The sequence below is a fragment of the Podarcis vaucheri genome, assembly GCF_965113315.1.
Source record: "Podarcis vaucheri genome assembly, chromosome: 1".
Lineage (NCBI taxonomy): Eukaryota > Metazoa > Chordata > Lepidosauria > Squamata > Lacertidae > Podarcis > Podarcis vaucheri.
Window position 1 is genome coordinate 88,632,974 of NC_138759.1, and position 20,803 is coordinate 88,653,776.

At 45.7% G+C, this 20,803-nt stretch overlaps 1 protein-coding gene across 2 annotated transcripts; it reads right to left on the reverse strand.

Annotated features, from left to right (window-relative positions):
* Positions 1–1,053: 1,053 nt before the first annotated feature.
* On the reverse strand, positions 1,054–20,755 carry STK36 (serine/threonine kinase 36). Of its 2 annotated transcripts, none has more exons than XM_082201539.1 (27): positions 20,552–20,755; positions 19,631–19,745; positions 19,259–19,399; positions 18,638–18,715; positions 17,518–17,648; positions 17,182–17,431; positions 16,251–16,344; positions 15,967–16,136; positions 15,675–15,871; positions 14,661–14,775; positions 14,410–14,553; positions 13,727–13,906; positions 12,812–12,909; positions 12,365–12,470; positions 11,718–11,859; positions 10,925–11,052; positions 10,341–10,445; positions 10,072–10,167; positions 9,508–9,602; positions 8,678–8,741; positions 8,101–8,211; positions 7,889–7,963; positions 6,489–6,660; positions 6,098–6,245; positions 4,527–4,686; positions 3,295–4,038; positions 1,054–1,930 (listed from the first exon to the last, which is right to left on the reverse strand). In XM_082201539.1, exons 2-27 carry the CDS (start codon positions 19,712–19,714, stop codon positions 1,784–1,786), a joined length of 3,975 nt encoding a protein of 1,324 aa, XP_082057665.1. In that variant the 5' UTR covers positions 19,715–19,745; positions 20,552–20,755; the 3' UTR covers positions 1,054–1,783. The 2 variants fall into 2 exon arrangements, with proteins under 2 accessions (XP_082057665.1, XP_082057664.1); XM_082201538.1 differs by having other exon boundaries at positions 20,498–20,755.
* Between the last annotated feature and the right edge of the window lie 48 nt (positions 20,756–20,803).

Genomic DNA, 20,803 nt, shown 5'->3' on the forward strand with positions numbered 1-20,803 from the left:
GCTGAGTAAATTAAAGGAATAGAGATACAGCTATAACTCTCCTAACTCATCTAACCTAAGTTCTTCCATGCAATGTGGAAACCGTTGTCAGTTCAGCTTCCTTTTCTGCTAGATTCTCAAAGCAAGATGATTAATCCAGTTTAGCTGCTTTTGATTCTATGGGCTCTACACCTAGTGTTCCCAGAGTTCAGCCCCATGCACAGCAAAGATTGACTTTCCAAACAAATGGTGCTAAGCTTGCAAAATTAGTTTACTACAGGTGCATTGAGTTCTTCAGCATATATGGTTTTCAGCCCATGGACTGCATTCCCTTCAGGCAGGCTTCCAAGGACCACATGCTAGTGCTGGTAATTGTAAATTTTAACTTTGAACTGTAGGTTCTTTCTATCCTACATCCAGGCAAGCAAAGGGCATTATCACAATGCTAGGACACATTTCAGCCCGGCAAAAACACTCAAGCGGGGCTGCTAAGAAGAGTCCTAAGGATTAGATAGTGAGGCTTGGTGGATTGCATTTCGGGCCCGAGCCTGAGTTTTCTTATCTCAGACACACTGCGTGATACAGTAGCTCTCACAAAAGCCTGCTTTTATTTGAGTGTAAGATTATGGCTCACATATCCACATTTATGCAGAAGTAAGCCCTACAATGTTCAGCATAGCTTGTTTACAGCTGAATGTGTTTAGAATTGCAACCTTACTTTTTTCATTTGTACATTCCCCCACTAATTCCCAACACAAATATGGAAGATAATTTTTCATGTTCAATTTTGTAACAAATGTTTCAAGTTAGGTAGATTATGTGGCAAAATGTTCATATATTTTCTGCATCTAAGTGTGTTTTTGGCATAGGGTGTAATTCAGTGTAGCACTTAGTGGTGTAGGTATGCATGAAATGAGGTCCTCAATCCTCTAGCACAAATTTTAGGGGAAGAGGGAGTCCTGTTGCATGAATGGATGTCATTCTGCACCCACAACTTATTTTTTAAGACCTCTGGGTGGGATTCAACTCTCTTCCACCAATTGCCTCTGGGCTACATCCATATGGAGGAACATGTGAGAAAACAAACCAGGTTTTATTACAAAAGCACACTATTAAATATAAAAAAACAAGAGACCAACTGGGTCAGGGTCCTAGTCAAAGAAATACTGAAACAAATAATGCATGCAATCCATTACAGTTGATCAGAGGCTCCAGGGGGGATACTATAACTCCTATCAAAAACTGAAAATGCTTCCTGCCTTCTGACCCACAACTTAGCCTGCAAAAGTCAAAGCAAAAGATGTACTACTTTATTCTGGCCAGCGATGCCACTGTTCTCTTTCTACTTTTAAGTAGCGATGCTTGGTGGCTTGTGGCTGTCCATTCTTCTTCTTCAAGGGGAAAGGAAGAAATTCTCAGAAAAAAAAGAAAAAACAACTTCATGAAAGATCAGTATCCCAAGGCACTTAATGTAGAGTGCACTGAGCTAAGGTTTTTGCTACACATGAGCTACACGTCTTGTTTAGGTAGGAGAACATAGCAGCTTGGCTTTTTCCGTGGATGGTTCATAGCAAGAAAATGGTGAATGGATCTGAACAGCGGACTGTGGCACCTCTGTTCAGATGATGTAAAACAGAGTTCTACTTCCAACTACTTCCAACTTCAGCTAGAAAGACTAGCACGCTCTTGACATTTTGGCATATCGAAGGCCACTCCAAGACAGTAGCTGCAATCATATTTCAGCTCCATGGTTCTCAAAACCTGGTGTTTGGAAGGAAGAGCACATTGGAACCCTCTTGAATTCTCAGGCACTGTGTGCAGGCTGCAGGAGGTGGATCAATTTCTTACAATGCCTTGATGATGAGGGCCGTGGGCTGCTGTAGGCACTAGTCTGAGGTTTGTTACATGAAAGTGCTTCCAACTTTTCACTTGCTCCGAGTGACACCAGCACCTGGAAAGGAGATTGGGACAGATATATGTTGTGCCCTGGCATAGCCTATTGTGCTAAGCTATGTAGGGCATTAGCACAATTACTTAGAGAGGGCTTGTGTTTTTAATCCTGCCTCCAACATCACTTCCGCATTATCAGGACACTGTGTTGGGATTTCCATCTACTGCAAGTAATGCACAGCTGATTGAGGAATATGTTACGTTGGGGATGGGACTGAAAACGAGGCCCCTTTTTGAGTAATTATGGTAACTCCCTCAATGTGAATAACACAGCAATAGGATTCTATAGAGAGCCTCATAACTCCAGTGTATCTTCAACGTCTGGTACCGAGAAAGATGTCATTCTGACAGAGCTGTTCAATAGTGGAACGAACAGACTCCCATGAAAGGTGTTGGACTCTCCTTCCTTGGAAGTTGTTAAACGGAGGTTGGATGGCCACTTGTCACATACAATCTAGTTGAGATTCCTGCATTGTAGGGGGTTGGGCTAGATGACCCTTCCAACTTTATAATTCTATGATTCTTGGGGAACACAGTCATGTTTTCATAGAAAGGGGACTAGCAACTTAGGGTTGTATTCAGTGTACTGTCGGTGCAAGGCCTTTTGGCTGTGCAAAGTAACTCCCCTTCCTCCCTGCATACCCTCTAAGTCTGTTACGGGGCTTCCACAGCCATACAAAGCAAATTTGGGGAAGGTTTGAGGTGCACAAGAATCAAGGAGAGTTCCATTGCACAAATGCCAATCCTGGCACTAACAGAGCAAGTGCATTGGATACCACCCTTACACATAAAAAGTGATGATTGTAACTAGGTAAAGGAAGAATGAGATCTACTGGTGGGTGACCTAATATAAGCTCAGAGACACTTTGAACCAACAGAAAGTTATCATGGAAAAAACATCTATTCCTTGAGAATCCAGTGGTGGGATAGTTTGGAGCTCACTTATGTGCAACTGTTTTTGAAAGAATGGAACAGGTTGAGTTATATTGATAACAGCTTATTAAGATGGCAAAGCAAGTCAGGTATCACACACTGACTGTTTGTAAAGTGCTTCTCTCATAGAAAGGAAGGGTCAAGAGAATATGGCAGCTAATAGCAGCAATGAACTCTCAAGCCTGCCCCACCCCCCGCCAACAAGAACCTACCAATGTCTCTTTTTTTTTTTGCCCCAATGTACAAACCTCAATTCTTGACCAGCAAGCAAAGCTTCATTATCCTCAACAACCATGGCAGGTAACCTTGCAATAAGGCTTCCGTTATGCATTGTCAGGAATTAACTGAAGCACAATAAATCTGACTGCTGGTTTATTAGGGCCTGCCCTCAGCTGGCCGAGTCTTTTCCCTCCACAGTTGCTGAACTAATACCTGGTGGATCCTGGGCTGCTGGCCAATAGATCGAAGAGCAATGAGTGCTGCCTCTTGCACAGCTGGTTGCGAATCATGGCAGGCCACATCCAATAGACGACCGGGTACCCTGCTCTGGATCAGCAAATCCTCCAGTTCCACCGACTGGCGGCCCAAGTTGCCCAGTGCTGAAGCTGCATTACAGCGGGTCTTGGCTTGAGGATCACTCAGGAGCTGAACAACCCAGGGGACTGCTTTGCTGAGGGCTGGAGTAAGAGGACCAGCCTGGTAGGCTGCATTGCCAACAGCAAAGCTGGCTGAGCGCCGCACATGTTCATCCTCATCCGAAAGGCATTCCAGCAGATGTTCCAGCAGCCCAATCTGGTCCTGCAGAACCTGAGGAAACCCCTGTCTGTGGCGCAGCAGGTTCCCCAAAAGGCTACAAGTTTTGGCACGAACCGGGCATTCTTGGTGGCACAGCAGGTGGCTCAGTGGTTGGGAAGCAGAGTCTGAACCACATAGGAGTCTCTGTAGGAAAGGCAGGTGAGCTGGACTGGCCCGGGCTATGTGGGTGAGCAGAGAGAGCAAGTCTGCAGTAAGGGCTACTTGGTCTGATAGCAAAATGGCAGACAAGAAGGCAACAGCATGCTTTGAGGCAGCCACCCCCACCACCTGCTCAATGACTCCCTCGTCACTCAGCACCAAGTGGCACAGGAGACTCAATGGCAACTCTGTCTCTGAGAAGGGAAGGTGGTGAATGCAGGCCTACAAAGAAAGCAAAAGCAGAATAGTGTCTCAAAGTGTGCATACCAGTATGAAGTTGGCACCAACAAAGTTGTGTTTGTGCAAAAACTTTTGCTTATGCAATGGAACTTCCTTTCTTCACCCTAGCCACAAAATCTATTTGTAGTCTTTCCACAAACTGGACAACTTTGTTGGACATAACTCTGAACCTTTATCATTCTAAAAATGTTTCCCATAAAGGGTAAAAATTCCCTTATGTCTTTATGAGGCTGGCATTTCCATCCCTTTCCCAGCCTACAACCAGCTTCAAAAAAGGCATTTGGTGCCTCATTTTATGAAAAGCAGTTTTTTGAGTGCATCCACATAAGCACAACCACCATGAATCAGGATGAAAGGCATTGCTTTGTGTGGAGCAGGACAACTGGTCTGGCTAAGGCAGAGTCTGCATCCTTGGGGAAAGTGGCTTCACTTTTCTAGTGCTTAGACGACCAACATGAGAAAAGCTTTACCTGGAGTAACCGTGCAGGGATTTCAGAGTCCCTTAGACCTGTTGTGATAAGCTCTAAAGTTTCAGGGTCCATGTCCAGAGCAAAGGGGAAACAGAACAGCTGGCAAATTTGGAGCACAACAGCTGACACCAGCTCTGGGTCACCATCCTCTTGCATCTGCCTGGAAGAGGGAGCAAAGCTGTCATAGTGAAGTATTAACTTCCAGCTGAAAGTATATTTGGGCTGCAATAGTAAGCTCCAGATGCTTGACTGAAACAGCCTAGTGAAACAATATCTATTAGTAACCATGCCACAATAGCAGTAAGGGGAGATTTGTTGCTCAATATGCATATTTTGCATGCAAAATGTCCCAGGTTCAATCCCCATATGGGGCCGAAAAAGAAGACTCCGGTCTGAAACCCTGGAGAGCCTCTTATCAAGTGTAGACAATAAATAAAAATGAGGTAGACTAATAGTCTAACTTGGTATAAGGCAACATTCTATATTCCATCTGCCCTGCCCTGGCCTTCAGTCATTACATGCTGCTTTTAAGGGATGTCTTGAACAAAAAGTTAATTGCTCTGAGCCAAATCACTGTTTTTCATAAAAGAAGCAAATATGCTCTTTTATAGATATGTTGCACCAAGCAGGACACGGGTAGCGCTGTGGTCTAAACCACTGAGCCTAGGGCTTGCTGATCAGAAGGTTGGCGGTTCGAATCCCGCAATGAGGTGAGCTCCCATTGCTCAGTCCCAGCTCCTACCAACCTAGCAGTTCGAAAACACATCAAAGTGCAAGTAGATAAATAGGTACCACTCCAGCGGGAAAGTAAACGGCGTTTCTGTGCGCTGCTCTGGTTTCACCAGAAGCGGCTTAGTCATGCTGGCCACATGACCCAGAAAAACTGTCTGTGGACAAACATCGGCTCCCTTGGCCACTATAGCGAGGTGAGTGGCGCAACCCCAGAGTCGTTCGCGACTGAACTTAACTGTCAGGGGTCCTTTAACTTTTTTGTGTTATACCAAAGCAGAAATAGGCTTAATGTGCACACCTTATTTTGACTGTAATTTTTTGAATTAGGAATCAAATACATTGGCGAAGTTTGGAAAAGGGCAAGGAATAAGGTGTACATAGGGATGCTATAATAAGAAGCTGAAACTGAGGATAGTTTGGGAGATATGCAGAGCACAACTAGTGCCTCTTTCTAACCTAATTAATCCAGTGGCCTGTTCAATAAAAACCTTTACGGACAAGTATAATCCTAAAAACTTCATCTTTAATATAAAAACAAAGGTTGTTAGAAAGCCAGATTCAGCTGCATGTATCTGGAACATTCCTGAGATTGAACATAGGGACACAGAAGGTTGCATATCATCCACTTCTGCGTCTTGGGGCAGCTTTCTTGCTGAAAATGGGAGTTGGTAAGAAGGGGAGGAGCTAGACCAAAATCAGGTTTGGGGGAGACTGTATTGCTGTGCTGTGTTTGGGCAAATGACAAGTATGTTTCTATGCAGCAGCCCCCTGCCCTCGTCCCACTCTAGCAGCATTTAGTTTACTTCCTTCTATAGCTCAGCCCCGGATTTATCACTCACGTTTGTGCCAAGTAAGTCAGGAAGTCAGGTTCAAGCAGCTTGCTCAGGGTTGCCATCATGACCCCATTGGGCTGGCCCAGCTGGAGAAGGCACTGGTGAGGCTCTCGTGTGAAGATGAAGAGGGCTAAGCTGAGGAAGAGCAAGGTTCCTACAGCAGGGAAAGCACGAATGAGTACCCCTTAGCCACCTATTCAATGTCTCCTTGCCTTTCCCATTCGGAGAAGTGACTGCCAGAACCAGGCCTGGCATCATGGAAAGACTGTGAGCATCCTTATATACAGCCTCACCAAGACGAACCTCCTCAGCTCTGTCTTCTGACACGTAAATAGCAAGAGGAGACGCCCAAGAGGCAATTTGGGGTGGTTCTTACTAAAGGAAAGCCACTTTGTACCTTGTGGTGAGATGAGGTTCCAGTATGGCTCTGGTGCCTGCTGGCCAGCTCTCGGGGTGTCTCCTTCCATCACTGGCTCCTGAGAAGTCAAGTGGAGCACCATGGCAAAGCGATGCCACACGATGCCCCAGAGTTCGGAGGTAGCAAACTCCCGCACTACTGCTGCATCTCCCTGACAGAAGAGGAACAAGCCCCAGAGCAGTGAGATGGGAGCCTAAACACCCTATTCTGCATTGCAGCTCAGGGATTTGGCTCATCGGAGACACCTTAATTCCATGGATGCTCCCTCTGTAGCCTGACAGACCTAAACCCTTTCTGACTGGACCTCTCTTCCCACCTGTATCTAAAAAGCAGTAAGCTGGGTGTCCACTAAGATGAATTGCTGCACAAAACTCAGCTGATATGCCCAGAAAGGGCAGGGACTTAACTGCCCTCCCCATTTTGCTACGGAATTTAAGGTCTTCATCACCACAAACTGCAACATATATTTTCAAAGATGGAACAGAGTCAAGCCTGCAGAATCCTAAGACTCTGCTTTTGTTTTATTACATTTAAGCTATCACAATATATTTTACTTGGGTGGAAGCAAACTTCTAGCCCATAAGAGGAAAAAACAATGTGGTAATATGCAGGTGGCTATAGGTGAGAATTTGGCTGGAGTTTCTTCACACACACAAATATGCATACACAGCAAATTGTAGATAAGAATAGTGCAATGTCCCCAACGGTAATTTTTTTAACTTTCAAATTCTATAGAAAGAACTGAGCCACCTAGCCAGAAAACATGCTTGGAAATTATCATATCTGTATAACTATGTTAGCAATCTGGGTTGTTTAGGTCCAATTCTAGACTGTGCTGTCTTTCTCTATCTCAGTGTTGCCCAACCTCGTGCCCTCCAGATGTTTGGAACTCTGCCTCCCATCACCCCCAGTTAAGTGTAGATTAGAAAATGGTTGGGGTGGTGGCAATTGCGGCCCAAAACATTGAGGATGCCAGGTTGGGGAAGGCCCAAAGTGGCCCTTCCAGTTGTGGATAGGGCAACCTCCAAGGAAATCCATGAACAGACAGGACAGCACCTGGATGAGAGCCAGTTCCCTACTGCCAAGAGCTGAGGGGCTACACATGGCCTTGGCAGAATTAAGCAAGCCATTTCTTACCCTACCCCATTCTGCTTCACCTAACAGTAAATACTTTCCCTAATACCTCCTGGATCATTTGTGTGCATCCTCTTGAGCAGCCTTTGCCAACTAGGTCCCCCAGATGTTAGGCCACAACTGTCTGTTGGACCACATGCTGGCTGGGGCTGATGGGAGCTACAATCTAGCAACATCTGGAGGTCACCAGGTTGGCCAATGCTAGAGAATGCAAGGAAGCTGCTTGGTGGGGTATGAAGTCATACCTGGCTTAATAGCTGCAGTATCAAGAGCAGGAGCCCATCATAGAAGCCAGCTCCCATGGGAGGTGGCAGGCATAGCTGAAAGACACCAAGAGAAAGGACTAGACCTGAGACAGTGACCTCAAAGTCAGCCACTATATGGCATGACAAGCATGACACAGCCAGTGGCCTATGTGTCCTGATTTGCCCCTGTCTGTCTGGAGCTGGTTTCTTACCTCTGCAGGTTCTGTGAATACAGTAGCTATAATGGCCATGGCTTCCTCTTGCCTGATCATCACAGCAGCGCCATTTTGAATGAAGCATGTCAGCAGCAATCCTGCAGCACTCTGCATAAGACAGAGAGACCCCTCTGTGTGCAGGAATGGCCAGAATGCCTTCTTTACTTGCACTGGATGCAAATCTAGTTATTAGACTCCCCGCAGGAATGGCAATGCTGCTTTCTCCTTCATAGTCTACAGAAGTCCAATCCCGATACCTCTAGTATGACAGGGTAACAGGCAGACCATTTCTTTGCAGTCCAGAAGTACACATTTGTGGGAACAGTGGGATACCTCTTTTTCACAGCTTGTGAAGCTCTGTCTACAATACCTCCAACTGTGTGAGGGAAGATAACTGTTTGGTCCTTTCCTTGACCTTAGTGAGAATCCATCACTCGCCATCGGGTGCAGTGTGGAAGAGTTTCTCGTGAGTACAAACCTACAGCTGGGGCTACTGACAATCAGATGACACATATGGGATAAAAGAATCTATATAGACAGTTCTAAACTCTACTCCGGAGTAGAGATTACTCACTAGAACAGAGGTAGCTGTTGCATGGTTGAAAAGAGCCACGGCTTCCTTCAGCACTATTTCAGACCTAAACCACAATCAAAGAAATAGCAGCATTAGAAGGATGAAGCAACAAATGCCAAGGCCCTCATCTTTAAAGCTAGCAATACTTGCCAGACACTTAAGTGTGTGCCTGAAAAAGGAACGGCAGCCAAAAACTAAGGCTGGGGCTGCACTGTGGCTCAAAAAATGTGGTTATGTCATGTAACAGATTCAGTGGAATCCTAAAAACCAGTAATTTCATTTTCTAAACATCAAGAAAACTTCTTGGCAGCATTGTTGCTCACTGTTGGGTAGTTTCTGCTTCAGACTAAGAAACCATCAGTTCAACACAGCTTACAGTCACCAGAAGGCTAGTCCTTAACACAGGTGCCAGCTCTCTCCTTATGTATACTCTGTGTAAATAGCTGGGAGGCTATTGCTACTGGGCCCCACTCTGGGCAAGCTGCTCCTGAGTTTAGGGCAGCTACAGCAAACATTAAAAGAGAGAAGTGGGAGGGATGTATCTGCTTACAGAGCACAGTGAAGCACCACTGCACATCTTCCTGCAAAACATCTCTTGGACTGGCACGTTTTGCGATGGGGCATATCCCTCAAAACCAGGGTTGTGTTGGACATTTCTGGAGAACTGCAGATCAGTTTCCCTTTTTTGTCAAGTGCCTCCCCATTTTAGCACTGACTCTCCTTACTTCTTGCCAATCCACACCACTCAAGTTAAGTCTCTGAGAGCCTTTTCCCTTGTTCCCAAGCAGTCAAGGCAAGAATATGAATGGTGCCAAAGCAACAACACTTACTGAGGTGGGAGGATCTGTAGCTGGAGGAGCAGGAGGGAGAAGAGTCTCAGTGAGGCTTCAGCTGCCTGTACTTGTGCCACTTCAGTCAGTGGGACCTTTCAAAGAGACAAGGCTCAGTCCTGAAACACTGGCCCCACAAACCATCACCTTTCCATCCCATATCCATTCCTAAGAGAAGCTATCCAATGTTCGTCTCACAATTTTTTGCTCTAAAACCATGGTTATCTCAGTGCCCCTCCCCTGCCCATGCCAATCATGTTGGAACACCTCTCCTGTTTCCACACCATCCTTTCCCTGATACAGTTTTCAGTTCCTTGCTCATTAACTCTCAAACCCCAGCATATCCAGTTAAAAAAGGATCAGGGAGTAGGTTGACGAGAAAGACCCCCTGATTGAGACCAGGGAAAGACACTTCCAGTCAGAGTGGACAATATCAGATGGGAAAATAGTTTGACCTGGTAAGAGGCAGCTTCCTTTCTCCCCCACCCCACCTTCTTAGAGCTGAGACTTTGTATGTGCTCATGATGGGGCAGTTCTCTTTGCAGTTTCAGAATAAAAAAATACCTTGCCTTGCAGGGCACAAATCAGGGAACTCAGCCTTTCTGGAGTTGCTAAGCGGTGGCACAGAGTCAGACTGACATGGCAACAGGCATACAGGACCTGGGTGATGGAAATGCAAAGCAAGGTCAGACCACCGAGGCATCATCACTTTCTTCCCAAGTGAGGAGGGAAAAGGGAATGCATTAAGGCATGTTGCTTCCAAGGATAAGATGCCCTGGGCACCAATTCCCCGACTCCCAGAGAAGCAAAAGGAACATGGGGAGACGCGTTACCTTCATCCCATTGAGCGAAGAGGCAGAGCGCTCAATTCCTGAGAGAAGACTTGGCAGCAGGTCATTATCTTTCTCAATGAGCTTCTCGGCTACTTGCTGAGAGATCTGCAATGGAAATCCCTTAGCCTTCAGTGCTAACACCATTATCAGTTTCCACCACTTGAGGGAGCTATATAGCCAACCTCTCAGAAACATAAAGGTAAAGGTAAAGGTACTCCTGCCCGTTCGGGCCAGTCTTGACAGACTCTAGGGTTGTGCGCTCATCTCACTCTATAGGCCAGGAGCCAGCGCTGTCCGCAGACACTTCCAGGTCACGTGGCCAGCGTGACAAGCTGCATCTGGCGAGCCAGCGCAGCACACGGAACGCCGTTTACCTTCCTGCTGGTAAGCGGTCCCTATTTATCTACTTGCACCCGGAGGTGCTTTCGAACTGCTAGGTTGGCAGGCGCTGGGACCGAAAGACGGGAGCGCACCCCGCCACGGGGATTCGAACCGCCGACCATGAGATCGGCAAGCCCTAGGTGCTGAGATTTTACCCACAGCGCCACCCGCGTCAGAAACATAAATGCCAATAAAACTCCCACCTGCTTTTTGGCCTTATAACATGTGCTGTGCCCTCCTGGGATGCCGCAGGATGCAGCTAGGGCTGCAGTAGAGGCAACTGCCAAGTGTTCACTCCACTCTTGCGCTGCCTTTGCTTCTTTGGGGAACACTGTTGGGGGTTGGGGAGCAAACAGAATACACCAAACAAGGTTAAATACACCAACTGGAAGTGGAACAGAAATGCCACTTACAGTGATATTATCTATTATTGTCTACTTTTATTTGTCACTTTTTTGCTCAAAGTGGACCCAAAGCAACTTACAAGAATAATACAAATATTAAAACTAAAACAGAATAAAAACCTAAAAATGCATCCTCCATATAAAAGGGAGGTCTACTACATCCATCCTACCTTTAAATCATCAAACTAAGAGTGAAAAGCCTGGGTAAAAGAAACATTTTTGCCTTGTGCATAAAAATAGAGATGACACTAGGATTGCCTCTCTGGGCAGAGCACTCCATAATTAGGCAGCCACCACTGAAAAGGCCTGTTCTCATAGAATTGTAGAGTTGGAAGGGACCCCAAGGTTCATCTAGTCCAACCCCCTGCAATACAGGAATCTCAACTAAAGCATCCATGACAGATGACCATCCAACCTCTGCTTAAAAACCTCCAAGGAAGGAGAGTCCACAACCTCCCAAGAGAGACCACTCCACTGTTGAACAGCTCCTACTGTCGGAAAGTTCTTTCAGATGTTTAGTCTGGAATCAGGAGGCATTTTGCATTATCCCCAAATGCAGTCAGATGGGCACATTCGCCACAGCATTTGTTACCTTCCTGAGCTGGCTGCTTACAGCTAGCCCCATGGCAGAGCACATCCAGAAGGCGGTGATGCTCCTCAAACAAGCTGGTGTAAAAGGGAATGGAGATGGATGGGCAGGCACAATCCATGCTCTCACACAAGTGGGCGAAGCACTGTAAGGATAAGAGACAAAGGATGCTGTTGCAGTGAGGATAGTATAGGTCTGGGAGTTGTGGGGAGCCTAGAGCAAGAGTGGGGAGACTTTTTCAACCTGAGGCCCGCATTCCCTTCTGGGCAACCTTCCAGAAGCTATATGCTATGCTGTACGTAGCCAAAGACAAAAGAGGGCACAGAAATGAATGTACTACAAATATGTTATATATTTTGGGATGTAGGAACAATAGCTGCTCCTCATCTTTGAAAAAGTCAAACTCTGGGTTGGAACCCATTTCTGTCCCAAGCCTTAAAACACACAGGTTCCAGGGGTAGGCAGGGAGAAGTGAACATTAAATTGAGAAGAAAACTGAATTAAATTTAATATAGTTTCCCTTAAATTAAATTTAATGAAATTAAATTGAGCATTGAACATTAAAAGGATGCTGATGGGAGAGGGAGAGAGACTGAGACAAGATGGAGATGAGTAGACCAGGAGATAGGAGGCTTCAAAGGGACCCTTACCATCAGGCTTTGTTCTCGCAGCCTGCTCTCTTGGTCTGCGGGCTGAACCAGCAGTGCAGGTAACAGGGCAAGGAAGTGACTGGCAGAACTGTGGAATGCCTGCAAACTAGAGAAGTATCTGTGTTTATAGGTTTGACATAGAAGCTTAGTCTTGAAACATGGCAGTGAGCTCAACACAGGCACTCAGATTCCCTCTTTTTTTGGCCAGTACTGTATAATTGTGTAATGCTCAGAACCTGTATGATGACAGGTAACTAGGGACATTATATGCCATTTCCAGTTCTCAGACTAAATACTGGCACAAGGCATCAGTGTGTGGAATGAAACTGCTTCTTTTTGGTATTTACTGTATTCATGCACACTGTGCTTTAATTTTGCCTACTCCCATACTGCTGACAACATAGCATAATTCACCTTCATATTTCATCTGCCATGAAAGTGTCTTACCTTTGCTTCTTTCCACTCTGCTGTCGGTTGAAATCACTGGCAAAGTAGGCTGACAGGACAGTGATTAAGTCTATCAGTAGGGTGATGTACCAGGGCTGCTGTGGGATAGAGAGAGAGGTATGTGTTCTTGGGGCTGGATTCCACCTGGTTGGGTGCCCCATAGAAAGAACCAGTAATCAAGAACTACGGGAATCATCTGCCAAGGTAAGAAGAATGGGAGGAGGAGGAAACTAACAGAGTTCTGAGTAAAGTGGGTTGAATTCTGTGCCAAATTTAACCTTTGTACAGATTCACAGAATCTGTAGAAGAAAGACTGTTTTCCATTACAGTGTAAACTCCATGCAGCACAAAATTTGGGATCAAAGAATGAGGCTTTTAAATAATCTCACCAATAAATGTTTTTAGTTCCCAGTTATCCAGATACATGCTAAACATGCTGGTATCAGCTGTGGTAAGGTCAGACACCCTGGAGGTTTCAAGCAATCAGGTGATAAAGTTACTCAGCCAAGCCCTCGGTTCTTAGCCCCTTGTCCGCCATTCATACCTCCTCTTCTTCCTAGCTGCTTATGATTCTTGTCAAAATATCCCAGATTCTGCAGAACAATCTAACAGTGCTTTTAACCTTGTGCAAGTTAAATACTTTTACATAATGAACCTTCTTTTTTTAAAAAAAATCCAAATACTATATGCTTAGTTTGGATTATAGTCCAATAAGAAAAAGGTCCAAATAACAGCCTGCTATACACCTAGATGCTTTAACTCTTCAAAATGCAAGTACCCGACATGGTGTCCTCCAGATAATGTGGTCATCATCCCGGACCATTGGCCATGCTGGGAGGGAGGGAGTTGTAGTCCAAAGCATCTGGAGGGCACCACGTTGGCTACCCCCAGTTTTGGCGAATGCCTCTTCTCTACCTGCTTGATGTTGATACTCTCCAGGATACTTCCCGCTAGCTCCACAAGGAAGTGCGATAATCCTGTGTCACTGCAGAAGTTGTACAACAGCTCCGTGTCACAGCGGGTACCTAACAAGTTGCCAATAACATGGAGGGCAGGGCGAAGATGGGAAGCTCCCTCCAGCATTCCCTCCAGCACCTGTATAAGGAAAAGGGGTAAATGTACATAGGACATACAACTCTTCCCCATACAGACCTTCCCCACACCAATGCCTAAAGTGCTCTAGAAACACCATACAAACTACTGATTCCACAGTCACTCTGTCTTCAACAGCATCACAGCACACTCTTGCCATCCCAAAATTCATCCATGAGATGTTGCTCCCAACTAAAGAGTTAATGACATGCCCAGCTTCCTTTCTAGGATCCACACATTTTTATAAGACCTCTAGACCCTGTCAAGTCTTAAGAGTCTCCATCTTTCCAAGCTGTCCCTAGTCCCTAGTACGTGGCTCATCATGTACTAGCTGAAAGGCCAAAACTACCAAAGGAATTCAACAAGTTTCCACCAGTTTCTTTCCTCTTCTCTCTGTAGGAAATCTCGCTTAGCTTCTGAAGGACATACCCAGCATACAGCAAACATAACGTGTGTGTGTGTGTGTGTGTGTGTGTGTGTTTTTTTAGCCCTTCCCTACAACTCACCTGCCGACCAGAATCATTGAGTCGGGCATGGATGCGCTGCACAAAACCAGGGTCTCCCAGAAGGCTCAGTGGGGCACTCAGCTGCACATGGGCAGGATCTGTGGCATCTATCAAGTACTGCCACTCCTCATCGCTATCCAACTCCTAAGAGGCAAGAGTGAGTCAGTGAGGACCACCACCACCACCAGAAAGCCAAGAAAGTACTTCCTTGCAACTATGCAAATGACTGTGGTACCTGGCCATGCGCTCACCTCAGTCTCCAGATCCACAGTGTCAATGCTGCGTCTGCCACGTGCTTCTGCTCTGCCACTTTCTGGCCTCAGCTCTGGGAATTCCCGTTCGTAATCCTGTGTGATCCGATTCTCTCTGTCCATGAAGAAGAGGGATGAGAGGCTGAAGGCAGGCTACACAGCAATGAAATGTTCTCACCCCAGCTTTGGTTTTCTCTTGTAAAGGACCCCTGGATGGTTAAGTCCAGACAAATGGAGTGCAGCACTCATCTCACTTTCAGGCCGAGAGAGCCAGTGTTTGTCCATAGACAGCTTTCCAGGTCATGTGGCCAGCATGACTACCGTATTTTTTGCTCTATAAGACTCACTTTTTCCCTCCTAAAAAGTAAGGTGAAACGTGTGTGCGTCTTATGGAGCGAATGCAGGCTGTGCAGCTATCACAGAAGCCAGAACAGCAAGAGGGATTGCTGCTTTCACTGCGCAGCGATCCCTCTTGCTGTTCTGGCTTCTGAGATTCAGAATATTTTTTTCTTGTTTTCCTCCTCCAAAAACTAGGTGCGTCTTGTGGTCTGGTGCGTCTTATAGAGCGAAAAATACGGTAAATCGCTTCTGGTGCAACGGGACACCATTAAGAGTGCCAGAGAGCACAGAAATGCCATTTACCTTCCCACCGCAGCAATACCTATTTATCTACTCACAATGGTATGCTTTCAAACTGCTAGGTTGGCAGAAGCTGGGACATATATATGTCAGCTAATTCAGTTGTTTCCAGTGTTGTCTTGGTCATTTGGTATTACTTAGAGCAACAGTATCTCTATCTGAAAATCCTGCAGGCTGGAACTTACGTTTCTATGTATAACTTTGTCCAGAGCTGTTTTGCTGAGCCTATGACTTCTACAGCAGTAAAAGATTTGGACCTTACTCTGATTCTGTGTGGTGTCTGGTACTGCCAGCTTTAGATCCACACTTCCCTTGCACGTGTATCATATACCACATTCCCAACAAAATAAATGCATTTCAACTCCTTCTTCTCACCGAGGTGTGGGGGAAGATTCCTTTTGCTCCCACTCCATTCCCTTTCCTCCAAGGCTAGGGTGCCTCTCTTCTCCAGTGCCAGGAGCTGCCCGATTCACTTCTCTGGGATCTGTCTGAGCAAGGCAGGCTTTGCGTGTGTGGCTCTGGACCCCCTTGGGGGTTTCTTCCTTAAACGAAGCCCTGGATTTCCCCATCTCCTGTAAGAAGTCAAGCAACACAGGAAGATTGTAATGGACTGGACCCCACCATACTGTAAGTCTCCTTGCCAGCAATGGTACTACCTGCCTCTCACCTTTCTCCGAGCCTCCTGGGCCATCTTCTGCCGCGCTTTCCTCAAGATCTTTGACTGGCCACTGTGAGGGGCCAGCGAGTGTGTCTGCTGCTCTTTCAGGGCCTGCAGTTCAGGAGGCAGTTTGCTGGTGAAAGGGTTGGTAATGCCTTGATCCGCTGTGTCATCAATTACTGCAAAAGAGAAGGTCGGTGACTGGGCTTGCTTGAATTGGGCTCTGTAAGGAAAGGCAGATGCAGGAGCCAGATGGGAGGAAATTGCAAGTAAGCATGGCAGCTGGTACTCACCAGTGACCCGCCCTGCAATGAAGGGGTGATAGAGTAGTTCTGGCCAGGACAGGCGCTGCCGAGGGTCTTTCATCAACAGGCCTTGCAAGAAGCTCTACACAGTAATGAGAGATGGTCACTTGCACGTCCTCACACTACTTATAGTCTATAACCCCAGCTGCTAATTTTACAAGGAAAACCTTGGAGCCAATGAAATTCCTTGGTCGCTGTGGGAAGAGTCTATTCAATCCATGCATACAAAAAGCACATTTTCCAGAATGTTCCCATTTTTTTCATTTTTAAGTTTCTAGCTCTGAAGATTACTGAAAAAGGTCTTGCAAACATGGCTGCATATTCTGCCTTAAGAAAGAAACCTGGTGGCCCCAATACCACCAAAACATGTTTGCACACAGAACTACATTCTTTGGCACAGATGTAGCAATGTGGTGTCCTTCAGACATGTTGGACAACATTTCCGTAACCACTGGCCATGCTGGCTGTGGCTGATGCAGTCAAAATTATTGGGGGGCATCCCTGCCTTAGCAAGTACACTCATCCCAGTCTAATCCCCACAGGCAGTGGGGTAGGATAAGGATTGGAGAATGCATTTAAAAACTGTATTTCTACCTTTCAGACATACACACCAACAGTGTGAAAGAGGCCAAGTGGCATGAGTGAACAAAATCTAAGGTGTTCAAGCTTCCAAGGAGAGAACAAACTCAAACCACAGATACATACAGTGTAATGCCAGAGATACAGATAGCTGAGTTTGAGTCATGGGAAACCCGAATGTATAAGCTTCTAGAGCAAAATATATCTCTTATGGCCCTTAGCAGGGCAATCTACCTTACAGGGCTCTTGTGTGTTGATCAAATGAGACTAAAGAAGCAATGCATCTAAACCTGCCCTGAGATCATTGGATGGAGTGTGGACGGCATTTAAGTACAGTTACCTTGAAGTTGGGGCTCATGTTTTTTGGCCACTTGATGGGGTCCTTGATGATCAAGCTCACCAACTGGAAGATGCTGTTGGTGTAGAAGGGTGGTGTCCCCACACACAGCTCATACAGAATGCATCCCACTGACCAGAGGTCAGCTGTGTGGTCATAGGGTTTCTCTTCCACTAGCTCAGGCGCCATATACAGTGGAGTGCCTTTTATAGATGTCAGCACCATGGTGTGAATACTCATTGCACGGGCAAACCTTCCCAGGAAAGAAAGAAGACAACTGAGACCTTTCAGTAATGAGACCAGAGATTGGTTGGGGAGATCAGTTCTTAACGTACCTACCCAAAGTCACAGAGCTTGATCACTCCTCCTTTCCCAAGAAGGATGTTTTGGGGTTTCATGTCACGGTGCAAGATTCGGTGGGAATGCAGATAATAGAGCGCCGAAACCAACTGAGAGGCAATATCTTGCACCTGAAAGAAAATGACAAACCTGATACTTTGCAAAGCCCATTTAATCCTGTAGGGATGCTCCACATCTCCAGCATAAAACTTCCATTCCTTTTTGTTATCTTTGCCGATGCCCCTCAAATGTGAATCACAAGTCCTTCCCCAACACACAGAAATCTACTTGTATTATCCTAAGACAATTAGATCTATTTTTATCCTTGAGGGCAGCAGAGAGCAAGCATTTCCACTCTTCTATGTACCCTTCAGGTATTTGAAGACTGCAATCATGTCCATCTGCTGCTAGACTTCTTTTCTCCAGATTCAACACTAGTTCAAAACACATATGTTCACTCAGGCATCACTTGAAGTGTGACTCCAGATATTCTTATTTATTTAGGATAAGGGCTGTAACTCAGTGGTAGAGCTTTGCATACAGAAGGTCCCAGGTTCAATCCTCAGCATCTCTAGATAGGGCTGGCAATGTCCCTTGTCTAAAACACTGGAGAGTCACTGCCAGTCAAAGCAGACATAACTGAGCTAGATGGACTAATGGTTTGACTCAAGGCAGCTTCCTATCTTCTTATTACTAATCATGGTGAATTTTATACTGAGTTTGAAATGTTTTATGGTTTATTGTGTTTTTATATTGTACCATACACCACTTTTGATATTCCAGTTTGAGCAATATATAAACTGGTTAAAAAAATTAATAAAGACATACAGTACCAACTTCCTTAAACCTTTCCTTGATTTAATCTGTTCTAATATCATCCCTGGTATCAAATTCAGAGGAATGGGTCTCTAGTTTCTCAGATCATCTTTTTAAAGATTGGGACTGTCTTGTAAGCACCTCAGTCACTATTCCAGGAGATGTAACAGGTTCATGTCGAAGTACACAGCTGGAGGGTTTATGGCCTAGCAGAGACTGACACCTACCCAGACTCCAGCTACTCTCCCATTCCTGGAGTCATTCATCACACTGAATCCCCACTTACTCTTCTGGTCATAGTTACCTGCTCCTCAGGCAAGTTCCCATCATCCTCAAGGATCTGAAAAAGCTCCCCTTCAGCATAATCTGTCACTACTACAACCTAAAGGAGATAAACAAGACCAGAATGCCAATGAGAACATTTTCAAAGGTGGGACACTTGTGGGTAGGGAATGACAGTATGACTAAGCTCTCTGTACTGTTTGAAGCCAACAGGAAACCACCATCAAAAGAAGAGTGTGCAGCAGCTACCAACACATTTTTATTTGATGAAGGTCCCTATAGAAAGCTCCAAACTCTAAGTGTGTTGGGAATTCTTTGGATAATGTCATTCTGCTGATAGGTCTTGGCAGGCTAATTACCTGATGCAGCCTCATGAACCAATAGGCTTGATGTGGCAATCCACACTTCTACAGACAAGATGTGTAATTTAGATAGCTGTTACCAAAATGGCTAAATTTTAGTTCACTCCTCCTAGGTACTCATTGGGACATCTGGAGAACACCATATAACCTAAACTTCATCAAACAAAATGTAGCCGTTTTCAGGCCTTTCTGCTTCTTGGGGGACTTTCCACAGAGCCAGGAAGACACCATTTTCTTCTTCACCTCCCACACTTAAAAAGGACTCCCAGCAAGTCCTTTACCTCTTTATCAGTCTCAAAACTGTCAAGCATCTGGACAATGTTGGGATGATGAAGCCCCCTCATGATCTCAATCTCTCGCTGCAAATTCTTCAGCTCTTTCTGTGAGCGACCCACTTTAGGGATAAACTTCAAGGCCACCACCTGCCAAAAAATTATTATTATTTTAAAAGGCTGGAAATGTGTCATACACTACTTTCCCCTCTGTCTGTCCCTGAAAAACTCATTGTGAAACAATGACCACTGCAGGCTCAGGAGCAGACTTCTTATATAGCAATCTTTGGAAACAAATCTCCCTAAATTAACTCTCTTGCCTGTTGATGAGGTCCATCCCCGTTCCCTTGTGCACTCTGCCCTGTTCCCTTGTGCTCTTACCTGTGCACTGTATTTGCGACGCCCCTTGTACACTCTTCCAAAAGAGCCTTCGCCAATCATCTCCAAGACATGATACTTCTCCATGATGGGAATGTGGGGAGGGGTGGGTATTAATCTGAAGGGGCAGAGACAAGAGATTAAGCTAAACACGAACAGTAAATGAAAAATGTAAGCACAATGGCAAAGCATGTCAATTCACAATACCATTTTGCAAAGTTATTATTATTATTTATTATATTTGTATACCTCCCTTCATCTGAAGATCCCAAGGCTGTTCACAACAGAAAAATGCAAAATAAGCATACAAATCATGCATGTGTGGTCAAAACCAAGAATCAAAAAGAAAAAAGGGAGCGAAGCAGTCAGAAAAGGTTGGGGAAAGGGAAATAGACTCTGGCAAAGCCAGTATGACATGCATATCAGGCAAACAGCTCCAAAGAGGGGTCCCAGATCTCAGAATAGTTGTACTTTTTGCATCTCCAGGCAAAATGCATGAGATGCATGACAATAAAGCTCTCCAACCAAGGAGCTATTGGAGGAGATATCAAGTCCTTGCAATGCTGTAAAACCATTCGCTTAGCCACCAATAAAGCATGCAAGTTCCAGGACATTAGAATATAACAGAGCCATCCATGACCATCCAAATATTTCAGGGACAGTCTCATAACAAAATTAATTTGAGCAAGCACCTTCACCGAAAAAGAAGCCAATGCAAGGCATGTTTTTAATGCTTCCCAAGAAAAAAGTTAAGGCACCCCTGGTCCAAAGTGCCCATCAGGAGTCCATCAACACACACAATCTTTTTAGCCATCTTCTTGCCTGCACAACTCTCCGAATCCCTTTTGCTATACTGTATAAAGTCCTCACCCGGCCACGGCGTCTTGAGGAGCCTCCTAAGGCGACGATCCTACGCCCACTTACTTAGGAGTAAGCTCCGCAAAAGTGAAATGGGGCAGAGAAATGCACACAAGGTCGGGCTGTGCGCTGCAGCCCGACACCGGCTCCTTCGCCTCAGCCTCCTCCTTCCAGGTCAATCCAGAGGAAGGACAGAAGCACCCACGTCCCACCCGCCCCGTCTGACAAAGCCTTTGCAGCGCTGAGCCCCGGCGGGGGCCGTTGGAACCCGACGGCTCGAGAGTAGGGCGGGGCGGGGCGGACGGAGGCTGGTTATCA